This window comes from Primulina huaijiensis, chromosome 4 (genome assembly GCF_012295235.1).
Source record: "Primulina huaijiensis isolate GDHJ02 chromosome 4, ASM1229523v2, whole genome shotgun sequence".
NCBI classification, from domain to species: Eukaryota; Viridiplantae; Streptophyta; class Magnoliopsida; order Lamiales; family Gesneriaceae; genus Primulina; species Primulina huaijiensis.
Window position 1 is genome coordinate 2497984 of NC_133309.1, and position 20789 is coordinate 2518772.

Below are 20789 nucleotides of genomic sequence, written 5' to 3' on the forward strand. Positions count from 1 at the left end.
AATAGAAGTAATCTGAAGACAAATCAAAAGAAATTGAGGTGTTTATTTACTTCATCTAAATCATCTCCACCTGTCTTAACAATAATCATTGCAAAAGTATAAAGCATGAATCGCGTGCACGGCTGCAATAATTCATATAATTTATTCAAACTTAATCACTTAAGTTTTTTTTATCTATACCATCTTATAAATTTTTTACTATATTTTACTATTATGTAAAGCAAGAAAACCTCTTACTAACTTCTTTTGTCCAACCTATTTACACCAATATAAATTATACATAAATTTCCCCAAACATGTGAAAGTCACATATTCAAAGGACAAAATAACAATAAAAAATTGTCTATTTTCTTCACCATTCTTACAAACCGTAATACAGTTTTTTCTCATTAAACTCCATCAACTTCCATTTTTCACATTTTTGTTTTTATATATTATGTCTTCTTCCATTATACTTATTTTAAAAATATTGGAGTTCTAAATATCGATTTTTTTGGTCAGTCTATAAGCAAATAAATTTTTGATAAAATTTGTGTGAGACGGTCTCACGGGTCATATTTTGTGAGACGCATATCTTATTTGGGTCATCCATGAAAAATTATTACTTTTTATGCTAAGAGTATTATTTTTTATTGTGGATATCGATAGAGTTACCCGTCTCACAGATAAAGATTCGTGAGATTATCTCACAAAGACCTTCTCTAAATTTTTTATATGCACTATTACTAGTTTATTATATACCAATCTCTCGAATGGGGGGGATTACGTTGCTATTCGGGGTTTTCTATCCGAACCCTAATTTCCTGCACCCTTAACCTCTTCGTACGGTCTTCGAATCATTTGTTTTCCACCGACTTCCGATTCGTTATCCAATCAGCCGAGCTTTGGAGTTTTCCTGCTGGATCCTTATCTGAACAGTCATCAATTTTTCTCCATTTTTGATTGATTGAGAATGGGAGTTCCAGCTTTTTACCGGTGGTTAGCGGAGAAGTATCCTTTGGTGGTGGTGGACGTGATTGAAGAAGAGCCGGTTGTCATAGAGGATGTCAAGATTCCGGTGGATACGAGTAAGCCAAACCCTAACAAAATCGAGTACGATAATCTGTACCTGGATATGAATGGGATTATTCATCCTTGCTTTCACCCTGAAGACCGCGTAAGTTTGTATCTTTATTAGTGTTGATTGCTTAATTATTGTTGTTGTTTTTGCTTTCGTGTAGTTAATTATGAATTTCATTATTTGTCTTCCTATTGATTCCAGGCTTCGATGTTTTTCTTATGTTAGTACTTGTGAAAGTGAGAGGGCACTGTAGAATTTAATCATAACTTGGAAATTCTTGTCCTGACGATTAGGAATCTGAATGATTGTATGAAGCTAATTCAGTTGGTGTTTTGATATGTTGTTTTTCTTGTTGGGATGCTGCTGCTCTGTGATGTTTTTTGTTTCCCGAAGGATTGGATTTTCGTGGTAATTTTATTTATAAGTATGTTTTGAACTTTAGATTGTGAGTCAACCTTACGTTAGCTAGTTGTTTGTTGAGCAAAGCTTAAGGAACGGAAGATGTAATTTTAGGGAGAATGCGGCCAAATAACCCTATACAAATTTGAATTTAACGAATGACCTATTTCGTCAAAATAGGCATTGTCTCATGCATTGGATAATGCGTTTTTAGCCAAAAAAGGTTATGAATAAAAAAAAGTTTGGCCAAAGTCATTTCTTAGACTGTTTAATTTATTATTGTTGCGGTGAAAAAAAAAAAAAAAGAAAAGAACAGTGGCTTGCTTCTTGTTTAAGTTAAAAAAAAACCATGTCTCAGTCGAACTAAATCCAACCCAAAAAACCATCCTAAGCCTACACCCATGAATTAAGTTCCAGCCTCCTCCACTTCGTCCAGCAGTTTTTTAGTCTTTACCTTCTTTCTTTGTTACAAAGTTCTTTGCATGGTTCTTTTTTCTTTGTTAAAATCATATAGTTTCCCTCCTATTTTGAAGATTGAAAGTGGATTTGTATGAAATAATGGTTCCATAAAATTGTTACTTCTTATATTTGGTTGAAAGTTTGTTATAAACTTTATTTGGTTATTTTTATTTAATTTTTGATATAATCATACAAGTTAAAAATAAAAAATGTCAAAAAAATATTGTAAAGGGTTTGTCGGGTAAAACACGTTAACTTTAGGTATGGTTCGGAAGTATATGAGTTTCCTTCAAAATTGTTATGGGTCGGGTCTCAGGTCCTAGTGGACCCAACTCAAACCCGTCCATTGCCATCCCTATGTGCGCCTAGCCGCAGCCTAAGCACTCACGGCTCAAATGCACCCCTTGCAGTGTGTGTCTTTTGCTGGGCTCAGGTTGCGTCTTGGGGGTGAGCGGTGTGTTTCATCGAAAGTTGAAAAATTTATGGCCCTATTGATCTTTTAAATTTTTAAAAATGAAATCCATGAACAATTAGGCCCAATAATCGAAGCCCAAAGTTCTTTGACAGCTTTTTAACTTCATTGTTGTCTCTTTCTTATTTTTATAGCGCTTAAATATGCTAGGATAAATACATCACAACAGCCATTCTTTTTTTTTTTTCTCTCTTTTTGTATTGTCAATTAATTCCAGCAACATGTTTAATTCTAAGACACTCCAACTCTTCAATACCCGCTTTTTATTTTTATATCATATATACATATCAGAGAAATATGACATTATTCTTAATGGATTATGCAGCCTTCTCCGACTACGTTTGATGAAGTGTTTCAATGCATGTTTGATTATATCGATCGGCTTTTTGTGATGGTTCGGCCACGTAAGCTGCTTTACATGGCCATTGGTGAGTGAAAAAGTTACAATGATTTGTTATTATGTGCTATTTGATGCAAGGAGATTTTGACCTAATGCATCAGCCTCAAACTGATTTTCTTGGCAGATGGTGTTGCACCAAGGGCTAAGATGAATCAACAGCGGTCAAGGCGTTTCCGAGCGGCCAAAGATGCGGCAGATGCGGTATGAGTCCTCATATTAATTCTTCTTCAAAGGCTTATGATGTAAAATATTTGCCACCATTCTGTTGATAAATTTTAGGCAGCTGAAGAGGAAAGGTTACGAGCAGAGTTCGAGCGAGAAGGAAGGAAGCTTCCACCAAAACAGGAATCACAAGTTTTTGATTCTAATGTTATCACACCGGGAACACCCTTTATGGCTGTTTTATCTACTGCTCTGCAATATTACATTCATATCAGATTAAACAACGATCCTGGCTGGAAAAATATCAAGGTATTGTTTGTTTACATTTATCCCATGATGCATTTCCCATATGAATCAGATTACTTTTTAGAAAGTTCAGTTGTGCTTTCATCTTGAAAATGTCTAGATCTGCAATGATAATTCGTCAATTTTATGCAAATTACCCTGTTTCCATGAAGGTGATCCTTTCTGATGCAAATGTTCCTGGCGAAGGGGAACACAAAATTATGTCATACATCCGTCTGCAAAGGAATCTACCTGGTTGTGATCCTAATACTCGCCACTGTCTGTATGGTTTGGTACATTTTCTTATTTTTGATTTTCGTTTACCTTACATTTTTCCTCCACTGTGCCCCTTGCATTATTGACTTTTGTGTGGTGTTCCATGTTAGGATGCTGATCTGATTATGCTGGCTTTGGCTACTCATGAAGCTCATTTTTCAATACTGAGAGAGGTGCTGGTCCCCCATTTATAATTTAGTTCTTGAATTTGTTATTACATATGATGCTGATTAAGGAGTTTTGAAATTTTAAGGTCTTACATTTCCATGCAAACAATGAGGCTGATGTTCAACTCATATTATAAATTGAACTTAACTGATACTGGGTTTATTTGGCATATGCTGCTTTTGTTCCCCACTTTTAACTTACATGTCGATGGTGGGTACTTCCTTTTTATGATAGGTTGTATTTACTCCTGGACAACAAGACAAGTGCTTTTTATGCGGTCAAGTAGGTCATTTGGCAGCAAATTGCGAAGGGAAGGCAAAAAGAAAGGCTGGGGAGTTTGATGAGAAAGGTGAAGCTGAGATCGTACCGAAGAAGCCTTATCAGGTTTGCTTCATAGTTCATATACATGTGGAATAACATTATATTCTTATTTTTGGCACAGATCTATCCGGTACTAAATTGTGCTCTACTTGCAGTTTCTGAACATTTGGACTCTTCGGGAATACATAGAATATGAGATGAGGATACCCAATCTTCCTTTTGAGACTGATATCGAATGCATAGTCGATGATTTCATATTCATGTGTTTCTTTGTTGGTAATGATTTTTTGCCGCATATGCCTACACTCGAGATCCGTGAGGTGTGTTCTATACTTCTATCGATGCTCTTCGATTTTCATTTTGGTAGTTCAATTTTGTGCCTAGTGTATACTTTTGACTTCAATTACATGCATGCTTACTTTGCCGCATGAAGCTGAAATTAGCTTGAGCTGTAAAGAGTAAAACAAGCTGTTCGTACTAGCTTTTTTCCAAGCTAAAACCAAATTGATGCTGTCTAAAAAATTTGAGGTGAATACTAAATATTTATTGAAAGACGGTTGTCCTGTCAGATATGGTTCATGTTTAACTAAGAAGTACGATTCAAGATGCTAATTTCATGAGGAAAATAAAATACTGAAAACGGTATGTATCGCGTTAGCAAAAAATACATTCTTACATCTAGGTTGAATAACTAGTATATCTTTCAAGGGATGTTATATAACTTTGAGCTTTTCTGCATTGTGGACTTAGTAATTTTAACTCATACACCACATGTGAATGCTATGATTCTAACTGCTCTGTAGCTGGAAAATTCTTCCGCCACTAACTTGAGGAGCTTTAAATTGTTGAGTTGGTTTGAAGTGGTTGGCATTTTCTTACTGGTGATTAAGTACTGTTGAGTTTGGTCTTAGTGAAGTTATCCTTGTGGTTTGTTGTATTGACTGGTCTATAAGTATACTTGTTATATCTGTTCCACCATAACAGTGTTGGCATTCTATGTTTTACGCCAGAACTCTACATATTTGTATTGCATAGTGTGGTTAAATATGCCGCATTATTTGAAATTCATTTGCCTGTGCTTGAGTTTCATGGGTCTTTTGTTGCAATTTACTTTTTTATGCACTTACACTTTCACAATTATAGGGTGCAATTAACTTGCTGATGGCTGTTTATAAAAAGGAATTGAGGGTTTTGGGTGGGTACTTAACTGATGGAAGCAAGGTAATGGATGGAGCTCAAAGGATCTTGTTGTTCATACTATAGTTTACTGATATGTAACAAAGTTATGTTATGATTATTCTTCCTTTACCAGCCGAACCTGAGCCGGGTGGAGCACTTTATCCAAGCCGTGGGAGCATTTGAAGATAAAATATTTCAGAAAAGGGCTCGATTGCATCAAGTTGGTTTTCTTAATAACTGAAATCATTGTTGTCAATCTTGTGTGTGATATTATCATGCGCAGAAAGTGATCTTAAAATCTGATAAATTTTCTCCTTGTCTTATTACATCTTTTGTGGAAGAACCTCTTGTGGTTTTTCCATTATCTTTTATTATTAATTTTTTGTGATGTTGAATCTAATGAACTGTTGATGACACGAAGAAGCAAATAGTGATGACATAATTCCACTGTTTCAGCTCTAGAAAACCATGCTAGCAGTTAACACAATTATAATTTTAATAGTATTTAAAATGCTAGCATGGTTTTCTAGAGCTGAAACAGTGGAATTATGTCATGAGTGCATGGTCCATGATGAGACACTTGAGTGTGAATATCAAATGAGTTTTACTTTTTCTAGTCAACATGAAAACCCTTTGCTGGAATATAGGAAGGTGCATAACTTTGTTTGCATTTTTACTTCTTTCATTATTCTCTTTATAATCATTGGTGTCTAGCATCTGATGACAGTTTCATAATCTGATAATCTGCATTCATTTTTTTTGTTACGCTAACATTTTTGTTTTTCATGTCCAGAGCTATTGCAAATAATTATGGTTTTAATTTGTTACACGATGTACTGATTATATGCTGTCATTTCATTTTATTACTCTTCATATTGTTTGCTCATGTCTTGAAGAAGTGCAACTGGATTATAAGGATTATAAATCATACCTCGTATAAACATTACAGAGGCAATCTGAAAGAATCAAGCGCGATAAAACCCAAGCAAAACGAGGCGATGATATGGAACCTCGTGTAAAACCTGAGTCTCTAGTTCCAGTTGCTCGGTACCATGGTTCTCGCCTTGCTTCTGGTCCTTCATCTTCACCCTATCAACAGAAAGATTCAACCCTTCTTGGACACAATCAAATTGGTCAAGCTACCTCAAGTTTGTCCATCCTTGATATTCATTGCAAGCAATCTGAAACACCAGAAGATAAAAGAAACTATGTCCGTGCCCAAAAAGTTACACGAGTGGACTCTGGGGCCACTATAGGCGCAGCTATTGTTGAAGCCGAGAATAGTTTAGAGATTGAAGTATGTTTTCTTCGTTCTGGATAGGCACTTTATAGATCTTTTTCTTTTTCCTTTTTATTTTAATCTGTCCAGCCTATACATTTTGGATTATCATTTGTTGTTCAAGTACCAAAATCCTGAGGTTTGCTCTTAGAGATTGAGGCGATTATGTCTCATTACTAGGATTCTTATTGACTTCATACTTATCATCTTGAATTGCTTTTTAGCATTCTCAAACCATCATAATCCCACTCAACTCGGTTTTATTTATGTTGCCATTCAGGTACATGAAAACAAAGAAGAGTTGAAAACAAAGCTTAAGAATTCGCTCCGTGAGAAGTCCGATGTATTCAACATGGATGATGCAGAAGAAGACAAGGTTTGAACTTCAATATACTTTTTTTTATCTTCATATGAAATTAGGCTACAACGTTGCTCTTATGTGGATGAGATAAATTTGAGCATGTGCACTCCCTGTGGCATCAAAGCTTCTGTATGCGGTTGTATATGCTATTTATTTGTATTTTTCTTGTTTGATTTTGCATTGATCCAAGTGTTTGTTTGAGTTTAGCTTCTAATCACATGATGAAGATTCTGATTTATACTATTTTGGAAATATGATCAGTATGTTGAGAGAGTGCATTATATAGCCGACCCTATAAGGGTCATGTTTAGAGAGTGCATTATATATCCGACCCTATAAGGGTCAATCAATGATTAAACTAATCAATCAGTTGGGAAAAGCTTTGAGCCCTTTTTAAGGAAAAAATTTTGTGAACATTTTATGGTTCATGAAAGTATCTATGAAAATGCATTCCCTTCTAATTTATTTTCTAATGTCTGATTGTGGATTTAATTTTTCGCGAAATGATTAACTGTAATTATTTGCTCAGCACCAATGAATCTCTTTTATCATCATGTTATTAAGGACGAGTAGAGGAGAACTCACTTGTGATGTTGAGGAGGTCACCTTATGCATTCTAACTTGAATTTATATAGACCTGGAATTTTTTTCCCAGCTTTATCTTTTTGACTTTTTTTTTTTGCTTATCCTAGGTTAAATTAGGAGAACCAGGGTGGAAAGAGAGGTATTACGAAGATAAATTTTCTGTAAAAACTCCCGAGGAACTGGAAGCAGTACGAAGAGACGTGGTAAGTTGTCAAACCTTATCTTTGGTTGAAAAAACCTTGATTGACCAATGAAAAAACTTGATTGACCAATAATTTTTTCAACTTTATGATGCTCTATGCAAACTTTGATGATCATACTTTACTAAAATGTGGATGTATTAGTGTACATTGTGGCAATGAATGCTGAAGTATCTTATTTTTTTCAGGTTTTGAGATACACGGAAGGGTTATGTTGGGTTATGCATTACTACTATGAAGGTGTCTGTTCATGGCAATGGTAAATTCTTTCACGTGCTTTTAATGTCATTCTGACTGAAAATTGAAGATTTTAAACTTTGTTTTTCCTTCACTTCTTACTTCGTCTTTTATTCTTGTTTTCATACACTCAGATACATTTGGCATACAATTTTTGTTACGACATCATCCTTAAATTGTGTAGGACATGATGTCATTTTGCATGGCAGTGTTTTTGTCACCAATGAGTTTGATAATATAAATGATTGTTTAAAGGTCTTGACCCTAAAAAGCAGCCTGTGCTATTTGTTATGATCTTATTCTTCTGAATGACCAACAAGAATTTGATAATATCTTTTAACAAAATATTGATGACAACAAATTGACTATATAATCTGAGTATTTCGACCGAGCCCAGGATATAATTCCTTCTACAAGAGTAAACCTTGCCCTAGCGAAAGCTAGCCAAACAGAAGTCTAATAATGCTCGAATGCCCCTCTAACCAACTTTACATAATATTCATGTATTTCCTTTTTCCCGCCTTCTGCCTTCCATATTCAACTTGCCCCTTTTTAAATGTTCTGGACCATTAGGCTTGCATAGGCTTTCTAAGCCCAACATAGTTGACCTCGTAACAATACCGCCCTCTTGAAATTCAGCCTTGTCCTCAAGGCTGGAGTTCAAAAGTCTATTTTTCTTAGATTGAGCACCCTCCCAACTTGTCTTCTTTGATGCTTGAACCCTACATACTACCAAGTACCAACTATTTACTTCTTTCTTTTTTCTGCTATGAGCACCTTGTCCCAACACCAACCTGTCTAATGAGACTCAGTTTCTAGAAACTTGAGGATGATTTTCTTTAGATGCCAGAGAAATCTTGTGATTGTCTTTTCGTGGGCCATTTAATGATCTCTTCAGCACATCAGCATCCAGACACCTATATGGAACATTTTTCTTGTCTGTAATACAGCAACCAGTTCTTTGGAGCATCCTCCAGAAACGAATCACCCAGTCCTCCTTTTTTGTTGTGCAAACCAACATAGCCAACGGAAGTGAGGTTGCTGCAGAAGTTGACTGCCAGTACTCCTATGCGTATAGGCGCTAGCCTAGGTTGACTAACAATACCTTCTACAACATGTGAAAATAGCCCCTGAGAAATTTCATAAATCCATTAAACAAATGTTTCTCCTTGGCAAAATCTTCCTCAGTCCTCCCATCTTGCAAAATAACCAATCTAACACCTATAATTGTGAAATTTCTCGCTGCCCTGGAGCACCCAAACATTTGAGCTTTGCAAATTGCTGTTCTTTCTTTCCATAATTCTTCTGTTCTTGCCCCTTCCCGTTTTTGTTGGTTTCTGTTGCTGCTGATGGGAGTCGTTCTTCTGAAGGTGACTATGGGTTGTGAGTTGAACTCCCTATACCCACTCCTATTCTCTACAATCTCTTTTCCCAAATGACGATCCAATTTAATTTCCCTCCTAACTGTATTTGGGCCATGAGCTCCTCCTCCATCCCAAATTCTATGTTTGGGACTACTGGAAAAACTGCCCCTGTATTGACCACCCTCCAGAGCCCTGTCACGAGATTTCCAGATCTCCAACTCGTCGATGCGCAGCCGAACCGCCTTACAATAATTGATTTTCTCATTCAATTCCTCTGCGAGATTCTCCCGATTTATGCATGGATTGTTCCTTTCAGTTTCCCAAAATCGGTGGACCTTCCACCCTTTAATACAGATGACTGCCCTTGGAAGATCGACAATGGTCTCCAAGTATTGTCCAGCCCTAGGTTTCCATGCCAATGGGCTTATCCTTTCGAACCCAAGTAAATTCACTCCTCCATGAGTAAGTTTGTTCTCACCAAAAATTTTCCTCTTGGCTATTTTCCGTTTCACATATATTAACCTCATTATTTTTTTCGAGATCAAATAAATTTGGGCCCATGATATCTCGTCTTATAATCTGCTCTTTCATCTCTTCCATTTTGATCGTCAGAGCTTGCTTCGTCTTATAATCTGCTTTTTCTTCGTTTATTTTATATCCATGTTTTTAATAATAACACAAAATTTGTGCACTTTTATAGTTCAACTTTAATTACAAGGATCAGCGTGATATCTGGAATCACCACCATTGGTTCTTGTTTTTCACTTTTTCTTTATTCTTTCTGTTTCGATTGGAAGCTCGATAATGATTTAAACCCGTTGCTTTCATTTGTAACTTTCGTTTTCAGATCTGATACGTGTCATGTTTTAAATTTTTGGTGTACTAGATTGGATATTGTACTCTACCTTGATGAGGAAATTTGATATTTATTTTTACCCTCTTTTACCTTCTCCCATACAATATGTGATTTTTGATTTAGTGTCTCTTGCTGATAATCCTTGTCTGACTGTTCCACTCGAATTTTGGCAGGTTTTACCCATACCATTATGCTCCATTTGCTTCAGATCTGAAGGATCTTGGACAACTGAATATAAGCTTTACATTAGGGTCGCCTTTTAAACCCTTCAATCAATTGTTGGGTGTTTTTCCTGCTGCAAGGTTGGACTAATCTTCTCTCCTTTGGTATCTTAAATGATTTTAATGTCTTTTTCATTTATTAACTAGTTTGTTTGCAGTTCCCATGCTTTGCCTACGCATTACAGGAAATTGATGACTGATCCGAACTCACCGATCTCTGATTTTTATCCTACCGGTATTGTCAAATGACTTTTATGTGTCATTTCATGTGCTTCTCTTTACCTGGTACGTAGAATGTTTATTTCTTAAATTTTTTGCTTTTTTTTGCTCATCAGATTTTGAAGTGGATATGAATGGAAAGCGGTTCTCTTGGCAGGTATTCTAGAGATTCGTATTGTGACAAGACAAAACATATAGCTACAAGTATTTGTCATCATTTAAGTTACAGTCTTGTGATTTACCCTGAATTTAGGGCATTGCTAAGCTGCCTTTCATTGATGAAAGCCGTCTGCTTGCAGAGGTGGCAAAAGTTGAGCATACTCTTACGGTAAGTACGGCTTCCAGCTTTTGAATCATAATTCTTGTTTGAGATGCAGGGCATTTATACCGACTCACTCATTCTCCTATCTTCAGGAAGAGGAAACGCGGAGAAATAGTGTGATGTCTAACATGCTTTTTATTTCATCATCTCACACGCTCTCCCCATACATATTCTCTCTTGATGATCGATGTAAGCAGCTGAAAAACGAAGAAAGTGTTACAATAAAGGAGCGCATAGATCCAGGAGCCAGGTTTGTCTTTCTAAATTTTCTTATCATGCATTAGGTAACCCGAATGTTCACGCCTTATTCGTTTTGAGGTCGTCTGGAATGCCTTGCTCTGTTATGGTAGTAGTTCAATTTCACATGGATGGGAACCTAAAATGTGTGATGATCACTTTTTTATTCACTCATTATTCTTCTATGTGGGAAAAGTGGAAGAACGTTTTAAGTATTTATACTGGTTGAAGAAGTGAAGGTGGTGTCATTCTACATTTCACACAGGAAAAAATATTTCATTGTTTCATGAACTTCGGATTGGATTACGGGTGACAATTGTTGACCCGAATTTTATAGCTGGTTTAACCAAGTAGATGCGGTGACTAGGTTTGTGACTAGATCTCTTCTTCATATCTTTTGAATGTGTGCGTGCAGGTTTTCCTCTATGGTTGATTTAGAAGTTAAATTTGCAAATAGTGGGAATAATCTTCCTTTTATGTTTATAACTGGCAATTTGAATTCTGTTGGAATGTGCTGATGTTTTTTAAGCCTAAATGCAGCGGTGGAATGAATGGTTATATTTCACTTTGCTTTGGAGATCCCTGTCCTCCTGTGTTTAGATCACCGGTTGGAGGGATGGAAGACGTCACAAATAATCAAGTCATGTAAACCCCTATATACTCCATGATGTTGATGCTATTCTAATTTTAAAAATTCTTCTTAAATCAACACTCTCTGACCGTTCAGTTTTTGTTCACATACAGATGTGCAATATACATACTACCTGAGATGCATAAGCACATTACTCGACCTCCACCTGGGGTTATTTTCCCTGAGAAGGTGATTTATTTTTTGTATTAGTATATATGTGCAATATATACTACCAAAGTAGAATTGCAGAGCAAAAAAATAAAGTAGAATAGCAGACTTACTGATATAGATGGCAAACATTTCAGTAAGGTGACTTTAAAGGAAATAAAACTCTATATTCTACTTCTCATCGTAAATGCAGACTGTGACCGTTGGTGATCTAAAACCAGAACCTGTACTTTGGCATGAGGATTCTGGAAGGAAGCAATACGATAATGAAAGGTATACAGATTCGACTGTTCGATATAAAGTAACATATGAACACACGTCTCATATTTTGAAAGGTGTTCCAATCTCCTGTTTCTTGTATGTTGATGAATGACACTTCTTTTCCATGCATTTAGATGATTGATTCATATTATGATAGAAACTTATCGATCAAATAGAAACAGGAGATTGAAACATCTTTTGAGCTCTACTATATATGAGAAGTTTAAGGGCTTATGCATTGCTAAATTACATTGAAGATACTGCTGATTTGGGAATTCTATGACAGGCGTGATAACCTGAATGGATCAATATCTGGCCGACAGCTTGGAGAGGCAGCACATCGGCTTGTTGTGAATAGTTTACAGGTAAGGGCAGAGGGAAATGGTCATCCTGGTCAGATTTATCCCCACCATCGACCACAGGGATATGTCCCGCCTCATCAGCCTTACCAAAACCATATGTACTCTGTCAGAGAACGTGGCATAATGCAAACTAGTTTTGGCTATCCACCGATGGATGGTGGAAATCACCATACACCTTCAAACTATACGAGTTATAAGCAACCCTATGCCCCACCATCTAATAATAACCTGTATAACAGATCCCGTCAGGATCGCGACGAGTGGAATGATCCTCATGGTAGGGATTACTCTAGACGCGAGTACTACCCGGAACGTCCACCACAGCATGGTGGACATGGTTACCCCCAACCTTCTCATGGCTATTCAGGCCAAGCTTCGTTTCATCACCGACAGGGTAGTTACAATAATACTGGATCACATAGATCATATGGGGGTCCTAGTCATAACCATTCAGGCAGCAATTGGGTGCCCCCAATTAACTCAAGTGGTGGCAGAGGGTACAACCCCCCGGTTAACTCGAGTGGTGGGAGAGGGTACCACCCACCAGGTAACTCGAGTGCTGGCAGAGGGTTCCACCGACCAGCTAATTCGAGTGGTGGCGGAGGGTTCCACCCACCAGCTAACCCAAATGGTGGCCGAGGGTTCAACCCACCAGCTAACCCAAATGGTGGCAGAGGATACAACCGTCCTCGTCAATCAGGTAACCATTTCTCCACTCTAGATAGGGGTGCAAACTCGGATTATCGCAGATAAGAGTTATGCTGATTGGATTGATGGGTTGAATTTCGTTTCATAAGGTCATTTATATCGTAACAACCAGGAAAGGCCAATTTTAGTTTTATAGGATGATTAACTGGCTGAAATATAGGATCAGGCTAGTGCCTTGGCCAGCTTGTTTTCTTATTCATTTCACCAATTTTATTTTTGAGACTTTCCATTTGTTGTAAAATTTATGGGACAAATTTACCATGTCGAGTGTTTTCCATTTTTTAGGATAGGTAATAAATTTGGTTATCTTTGTACGATACTTTCAGTAATGAAGGTATATCTAGAGTTGAATTCTTTAATTTGATAATGCATTTTGTTAATGAGATTTTTTTGTTGTAGAGATATTATATTGTCATAATATATGTTTTAAAGAATTTGGTTATTTATTTTATGATTGCAATGTGTTTGAATTCTTTCTTTAGCGTTTCTATCAATGGATGTGATTCGAATATGATTTTAAGCATTGTTTTCAAAAGTAGGTCTCTTGTGAGACGGTCTCACGAATTTTTATCTGTATGACGAGTCAACCTTATCGATATTCGTAATAAAAAATAAAACTTTTAGCATAAAAAGTAATATTTTTTCATGGATGATCCAAATAAAAGATCAGTTTCACAAAATACGATTTTTGAGATTGTTTCAAACAAGTTTTTTTGTCAGTTTTCAAATGTCCTTCAAGATGGATGTGTTTGAAATATATCTCATGGTGCGATAATTTATTTCTTTTAAGTATTAAAATCTATATCAGCTGGACGAAAAGATTTTTCTTTTGTTAAAATAAGAATATTTGATGCAATGGGGCAATGACGAAGTGGAAGTAATAATAAATCATAAATAAAGTAAAGATCGATGTACGACTAGCCGAGTTTTTTTTTTTGTTAAAGAAAACAAAAACATAAAAAAAAAAAAAAATTTGTCTATGATGTTGAGTCCAAATGTTTCATTGGTAACGGTTTATGATTTTAAATAACTCATTTACTTATTTTTAATTATTACTATCATTTGACTACCAAAATAATTTATATGATCCCTTTAGAAGCTTATAAACTTTAATGTCTTGTGAATTCTTTAATTAGATTATAAATTATAATATCTTATTAAAAAATAAATTGCTAATATACATATAAAATATAATATAATGATGTTTCAAATAATTGATATCTAAATAACCACCCAAAAAGTATGTGTAGCACCTAAAATGTGCGCGCCCACCAACAGAAAGATCATCATATATGGAAGCTCAATATGCTGTTAAGTTCATGAGAATTGTAGTTGGTCTGAGAAAAAGCATGACTGAGGAAGTTAATTCACGATCCATGATTAGCGATCATGAAAGATGGTCAAACTGTTGGAAAGAGTTGGAAAAAAAAGGAAGAATAAAAAACTCTCTCGACAAAATTCATCAAAAAACAACAAAATTTTTGCAAATTCTCTCAATAATCTGTGCACTTGTTTTCAATTTTCAGCAGCCTAGTTTCTTTATTTTTTGACACATTTCTTCAGCTTTCTTGTAAAAATGTTGCTCGAGTTTATAACAGCATAAATTAAGTTTGATGTTGTTTAATGATTTCTTATGTAATTTTCATTATATTTCTCAACCAAATTTTAAATTTTGAAGTCATTTCGAGAGAATGATAACAAATGGTCGAATCAGGACATGTAACGTTTGATAATAGTAGTCAGATCATTTCACATTTGGTATGATCACGTGCATGAGATGCATGTAAGTTTTTGTGATAAAAAAATTTGCAACACCCAGTAGGACCATAATCCAAAGCTTATCGAGAAACATGAAGGAATTCCTCTATCACATAGCAAATGACCAAAACTTTTTACTGCTGTCATGATGAACATTATGACATAAATAAGGGAATGGAGAGAATCTTCGAAAGAGGAGAATAAATCACCATAAGATGGTAAACCTAAAGAGACTGAAACTAAGCTGTGTGAGAACCAAGGCCAAGGGTCAGGAAGTTCTCAAACAGGTTAAAAGACTTCACTTTATACTTAGGAGAAGATTGTCAGTCTAGCGTGGAACATGTAGCAAGGTTTTCGATACAATGCGGTGAATTAGAAAATTTGGATAATTTTTCTAACTACAAGCTACGGTTGTTCCCTAATTCATTGACTAGCACTGCTTTCACTTGGTATGCAACATTTCCTCGTAATTCTACTATGACTTGGCATGACATCGAATGCCAATTCCAATCATAATTTTTCAGAACAATACCTGAGATTAGTATATCAGAATTATCAAGGATGTTCCAAAAGCTAGGAGAATCTGCTAATGATTTCATATGTAAATTCAAGAGAGTAAGAAGCAGGTGCAGAATGTTTTTTCTTGAATCAGAATATGTGAAGATGGAACAACGAGGACTTGATTTTGAGCTTAGAAAGAAATTCCAAGGGATATAATTCCGTGATTTTTATAAGATTGCTGCTAAAATATCAAAGTATAAAGAATTATTGCGTGAGGAAAGTCACAAAGAAAATCCACTGTAAGTTCTTACTTCCAGGAATTTGATGACTTGGTGAAGGAAAAATTTATAACTTTCCCCCAGATCATAAGTTACCAACCAGAGAGAAGATGAATGAAAGAGACTACTGTAAATATCATAATTCCTTCAACTATAATACTAATGTTTGTTGGGATATTAAAAACGTCGTACAAGAAAGAATCAATAAGGGAATCCTGAATTTCCCGAGAAAAAAACAATGATAGTGGATGAAGACTTTTTTTCCCTCGGTAGCTAACGTGAATGTGAATAACACTTACTTGCGATTTCTAATCAATGAAAGAAGGAGGAGTTTAGTTGAAAACAGATTTGTCAGGCCGATAGTTATTATAAGGAAATTATGGGTGCCTAGTAAGATGATATTTGAGGTTAAGAACAAAAGAACAAAAAATTTTCATGAAAAATATCATCATTACAGTTGGGGAAATGTGCATTACAGAAAAAGGAATATGAGATATGATGGGGGATCCATGGCCAAAAGGTCGGTGAACCAATACCTTGAAAAAAGCTCGTTCACTAAGGCCGTAAATGATGAAAGAAGAGATGACCAGCAATCATTTCAAAAGATACTTCAGAGGTCACCACCTCTAGACACTAATAAAAAATATGGAAAAAACCTTGTTTTGTTGTTCTTCCCATGGGAACCCCCACTGGGCAATGGAGGTGTGTGGAACATCCAAAGTTTCCAAAACCTATTTGTCGAACCCTAAAATGACGGTTGTTAAGGGAAAATGTTGTGGAGCGCAGATTGAAGGTTGAAGAGTCATTGAAAGAGAAGAAGAAGTTTGATTGGGAGGAGGGCTACTGAGGATAATGAGGAAGATGACGATGACTTCTTATCATAGAAAGACAGTGATGTAATAAAAAAAAACTACCTTCAAGGTGGGACATATTCTTGTTTCAGTTGAGTGTGTCACATGCTCGTTGATGTTACTGTATGAGTTCAAACGCAAAAAGACATTTGAATTCGATGTCTCTCTCCATGGGAAATAAAATTGCTACAGAATCTATTTTGAATGAATGTGCTGGAGTTTTTGTTGATGAAGAGAAAAAAGTGGTTATGAAGAAACCTATTAATGAGATAACTAAACATATCATACCACTTTACATCACAACGTATGATAATAGAAAATGGTGTCTAGAGTATTGATAGATAATAGATATGTTGTCAATATTCTGCCCTATAGAATTTTTTAGAAATTGGGGAAGAGTGTGGAAGAATGATTCCTACGAAAGTCTCTATGGCAGTTTTTACTAGAGAATATACAAAGTCTTCGAGAGTTTTACAAGCAAATGTCAATGTAGGGGCTTAATCCTCTCTATCAGCTTTCTGTCAGCACAGGTCAACAAAAGTGGATGATAGGGACATTTATTAACACGTTTTTGCAGGCTTTGAAAGTTGGCAAATTTGACTAAATAAATTTGACGGAAATAACGCGTTTTTAACGCGCTTTCACACAGACAAAGAGCTCTATTTCTGAAATCATCTATTCTTTGAGTTTTCTCTCATTCTATAGTATTTGAGTGCTTAATTCTATAATCCTGTATTAAGAGAGAATATGTTCTCTTTGGAAACACAGTGAGTAAGTTGTACACCACAAAATATTATAGTAAAATTCTTTTCATCTTGTCCGTGGTTTTTACCCTAATAATTTTTAGGAGTTTTTCACGCAAATCTCGGTGTTCATTTTATTCTTTATTTTCAGGTTTATTATCTCAAATTATCGCACGTGGAACCAACAAGTGGTATCAGAGCCTTGGTGTAAAATTTCTTAAAATTCTGAGTATGCTATGTGGTTGCAGCTTAGACTGATCTTCCACATCAGAAAAGATTTTTGGAGATTTTTTTTATTAAGGCGGGATTATTTTTGTTCAGTCTACTAAATTGTTGTAGACATAATGACAAGTAGGTACGAGATAGAAAAGTTCAACAGAAGCAATTTTATGCTGTGAAAAATAAAGATACAAGTAGTTTTAAGAAAGGAGAATTGCTTGGCGGCTATTGGAGATAGACCGGTGGAGATTACGAATGATGAAAAGTGGAATGAGATGAATGATAATGCTATTTTCAATTTACACTTGGCTATAGCAAACGAAGTATTGTCAAGTATCTCTGAGATAAAAACAGCAAAAGTTGTCTGGAATACTCTGACAAAGATGTACGAGGTCAAGTCGTTACACAACATGATTTTCCTAAAGAAAAGGCTTTATACTCTTAGGATGACGGAATCCTCATCGATGACCGACCATATCAACATACTAAATACTCCATTTGCCCAACTCACTTCCATGGGGCATAAAATAGGAGAAAATCACTACAACAAAAATCCTATTTAACAACACATCAAAGACAATGGTTTTAACAAAAACCGTTGTCTTTTTACTTTTAACAACGGTTTTAACAAAAACCGTTGTCGTAGCCTAAAAAAATCCGCTCAAAGACAACAGTTTCTTTAAAACCGTTGTCTTTGATATATCTACGACAACGGTTTTTAAAAACCGTTGTCTATTAGCGTTTTTTTTTTTGCCTACGACAACGTTTTTTAAAAACCGTTGTCTATGAGCGTTTTTTTTTTTTTGGACTACGACAACGGTTTTTAAACTGTTGTCGTATAAGCGTTTTTCTTCAAGCTACGACAACGGTTTGTAAAAAACAGTTGTCTTTTAACTGGTTTTTCTACAAATTTTGTTCAATATTAGATTTCGCGACGGCCTAAGTAAAATCTGTCGCTAAATTTAGCGACGGTTATACTATACCGTCGCTAATTTAAATATTGCGACGGTTTATGTATACCTGTCGCTAAAATTTGCGACGGTTTAAAGTAAAACTGTCGCCGATGTAGATATAGCGACAGTTTTCCAAAAACAGTCGCTAAAAACCGTCGCTACATTTAGCGACAGCTTTATTAAACCGTCGTCGATATATATTTAGCGACGGTTTATATTTAACCGTCGCTAAATAAAGCGACTGTTCTTATAAAAGCGTCGCTAATTTTAAATCGACGACAGTTGAAAAAATAACTGTCGCTAATTGCGACGGTTTAATCAAAACCGTCGCAAACTGTCTATAAATATCCCAACCCTTAGTCCATTTTCTACCCTACCACTTCACAACACTTAGAATTTTTCTCACTTACACAATTTTCATTTCGTTTTTCTCTTTAAAGATTAATAAATTTTTACCACTTCACAACACTTATAATTTTTCTCCCTTACACAATTTTAATTTCGTTTTTTTTAAAGTTTAATAAATTTTTAAAATCAAGAATATAATATTTTCGACTGAAATTTTTTTTTATTTTACTGACAAAAATAGCGACGGAAAGCATAAAACACCGGCGCTAATATTAGCGACGAAATTGAATTAATACCGTCGCTAAATTTAGCGACGGTGTATACAACCGTCGCTATTTAGCGACTATTTGTATTACGACCGTCGTTAATTTTAGCGACGGATAACGATGATTTCCGTCGCAAATTGTAACTACTACAACTCTCCAAAACCGTTGTCTTTTAGCTAATTTTTTAACCACATGACCTTTAACAACGGTTTTGTATACCTACGACAACGGTTTTTCACCGTCATCTTTAGACGTCTACGACAACGGTTTTTCACCGTTGTCTTTGAGCACACCCTTTAACCACAGGGCTTCTAACAACGGTTTTAAAAGGCCTACAACAACGGGGAAAAACCGTTGTCGTACGCCTTTTTTCTTGTAGTGAATGAACGTGCAGATCTTCTACTTCAAAGTCTATTAGATTCATATGATCAACTTATCATCAACATTACCAACAATATTCTTATGGGCTTTCTAAAATTCGACGATGTCTTAACTGCGGTTCTCGGAGAAGAAAGTCAGCGCAAGAATAAGGAAGATAGGTTGGTAACATCGAAGCAGGCAGAGGCTTTATCAATGATAAGAGGAAGATTTATGGACCGCGACTCCAATGGGAGCCAAAGAAGAGGTAGATCAAAGTCGAAAAGTAAGAATAAAAATATTTACTGCTTTAAATGTGGCGGTAAATGGCACTTCAAGAAAGAGTGTACGAGTATCGATAAAAGCTCTCAAGGAAATGTGGTCAGTACTTCAGGCAGTGGTGAAATATTATTCATCGAAGCGGCAACAGTTGCAGAAGGCATGCACAAATTTTGTGACACATGTATTATGAATTCAGGAGCGACGTAGCACATGAAGTCTCAGAGAGAATGGTTTGATCATTATAACCAGTCTCAGGAGGATCTGTATTCATGGGAAATGATCATGCCTTGGAAATCGTTGGGGTCGGTACTATCAAAATTAAAATGTTTGATGGCAACATTCGCACGATACAGGAGGTACGACATGTGAAGGGACTGATGAAAAATATTTTGTCCTTGGGGAAATTGGATGACATCGGGTGTAAAACTCGTATCGAGAACAAGATCATGAAAATTGTGAAAGGTGCGCTTGTGGTTATGAATGCGGAAAAAGTTGTTGCAAATTTGTATGTATTTTTGGGAGACTCACAAAGAGGCGGAACTAGCTGTTGCATCAGTTGGTTCAGGAGAAGAATTAACAGTGTTATGGCATAGAAAGCTTGGGCATATGTCAGAACGAGGTTTGAAAATTCTCTCAGAACGGAAGTTGCTGTCGGGACATACAAAAATGTCACTACCCTTTTGTGAGCATTGTGTTATCAGTAAACAATACATATTAAAGTTTGGCACATATACTGCCAAAAGCAAAAACATATTGGAGCTGATTCATTCGGATGCTTGGCAAGCACAGGTTGTATCCCTAGGAAGAGCGAGATACTTTGTCTCGTTCATTGATGATTTCTCTAGGAGATGTTGGGTGTATCTAATCAAGAAGAAATTAGACGCTTTTCAGATCTTCAAAGATTTCAAAGCACTGGTTGAACTTGATTCAGAAAAGAAAATCAAGTGTTTGAGGACAGACAATGGAAGAGAATATACCAGTGACGAATTTGATGCATTTTGTCAAAATGAGGGCATCAAAAGACCATTCACAACGGCTTAC

General features: G+C 35.9%; 1 protein-coding gene across 1 annotated transcript; it reads left to right on the forward strand.

Moving 5' to 3' along the window:
- The first annotated feature begins 741 nt into the window (after nt 1-741).
- On the forward strand, nt 742-13551 carry LOC140975202 (5'-3' exoribonuclease 3). Its single transcript, XM_073438779.1, has 23 exons — nt 742-1156; nt 2716-2818; nt 2915-2991; nt 3070-3261; nt 3411-3530; nt 3624-3686; nt 3916-4065; nt 4158-4322; nt 5146-5223; nt 5315-5401; nt 6131-6478; nt 6741-6836; nt 7514-7609; nt 7795-7865; nt 10237-10365; nt 10443-10519; nt 10620-10660; nt 10757-10831; nt 10918-11075; nt 11603-11707; nt 11807-11882; nt 12055-12134; nt 12409-13551. Exons 1-23 carry the CDS (start codon nt 953-955, stop codon nt 13235-13237), a joined length of 3420 nt encoding a protein of 1139 aa, XP_073294880.1. The 5' UTR covers nt 742-952; the 3' UTR covers nt 13238-13551.
- Nucleotides 13552-20789: the final 7238 nt, after the last annotated feature.

What these genes read in the sequence shown, in the direction of transcription:
- LOC140975202 (XM_073438779.1), top strand. Translation starts at nt 953, where the DNA reads ATGGGAGTTCCAGCTTTTTACCGGTGGTTAGCGGAGAAGTATCCTTTG. An exon ending in CTACACTCGAGATCCGTGAG is followed by an intron (nt 4,323 to 5,145) that starts GTGTGTTCTATA and finishes TCACAATTATAG; the next exon opens with GGTGCAATTAACTTGCTGAT. An exon ending in CTCTGATTTTTATCCTACCG is followed by an intron (nt 10,520 to 10,619) that starts GTATTGTCAAAT and finishes TTTGCTCATCAG; the next exon opens with ATTTTGAAGTGGATATGAAT.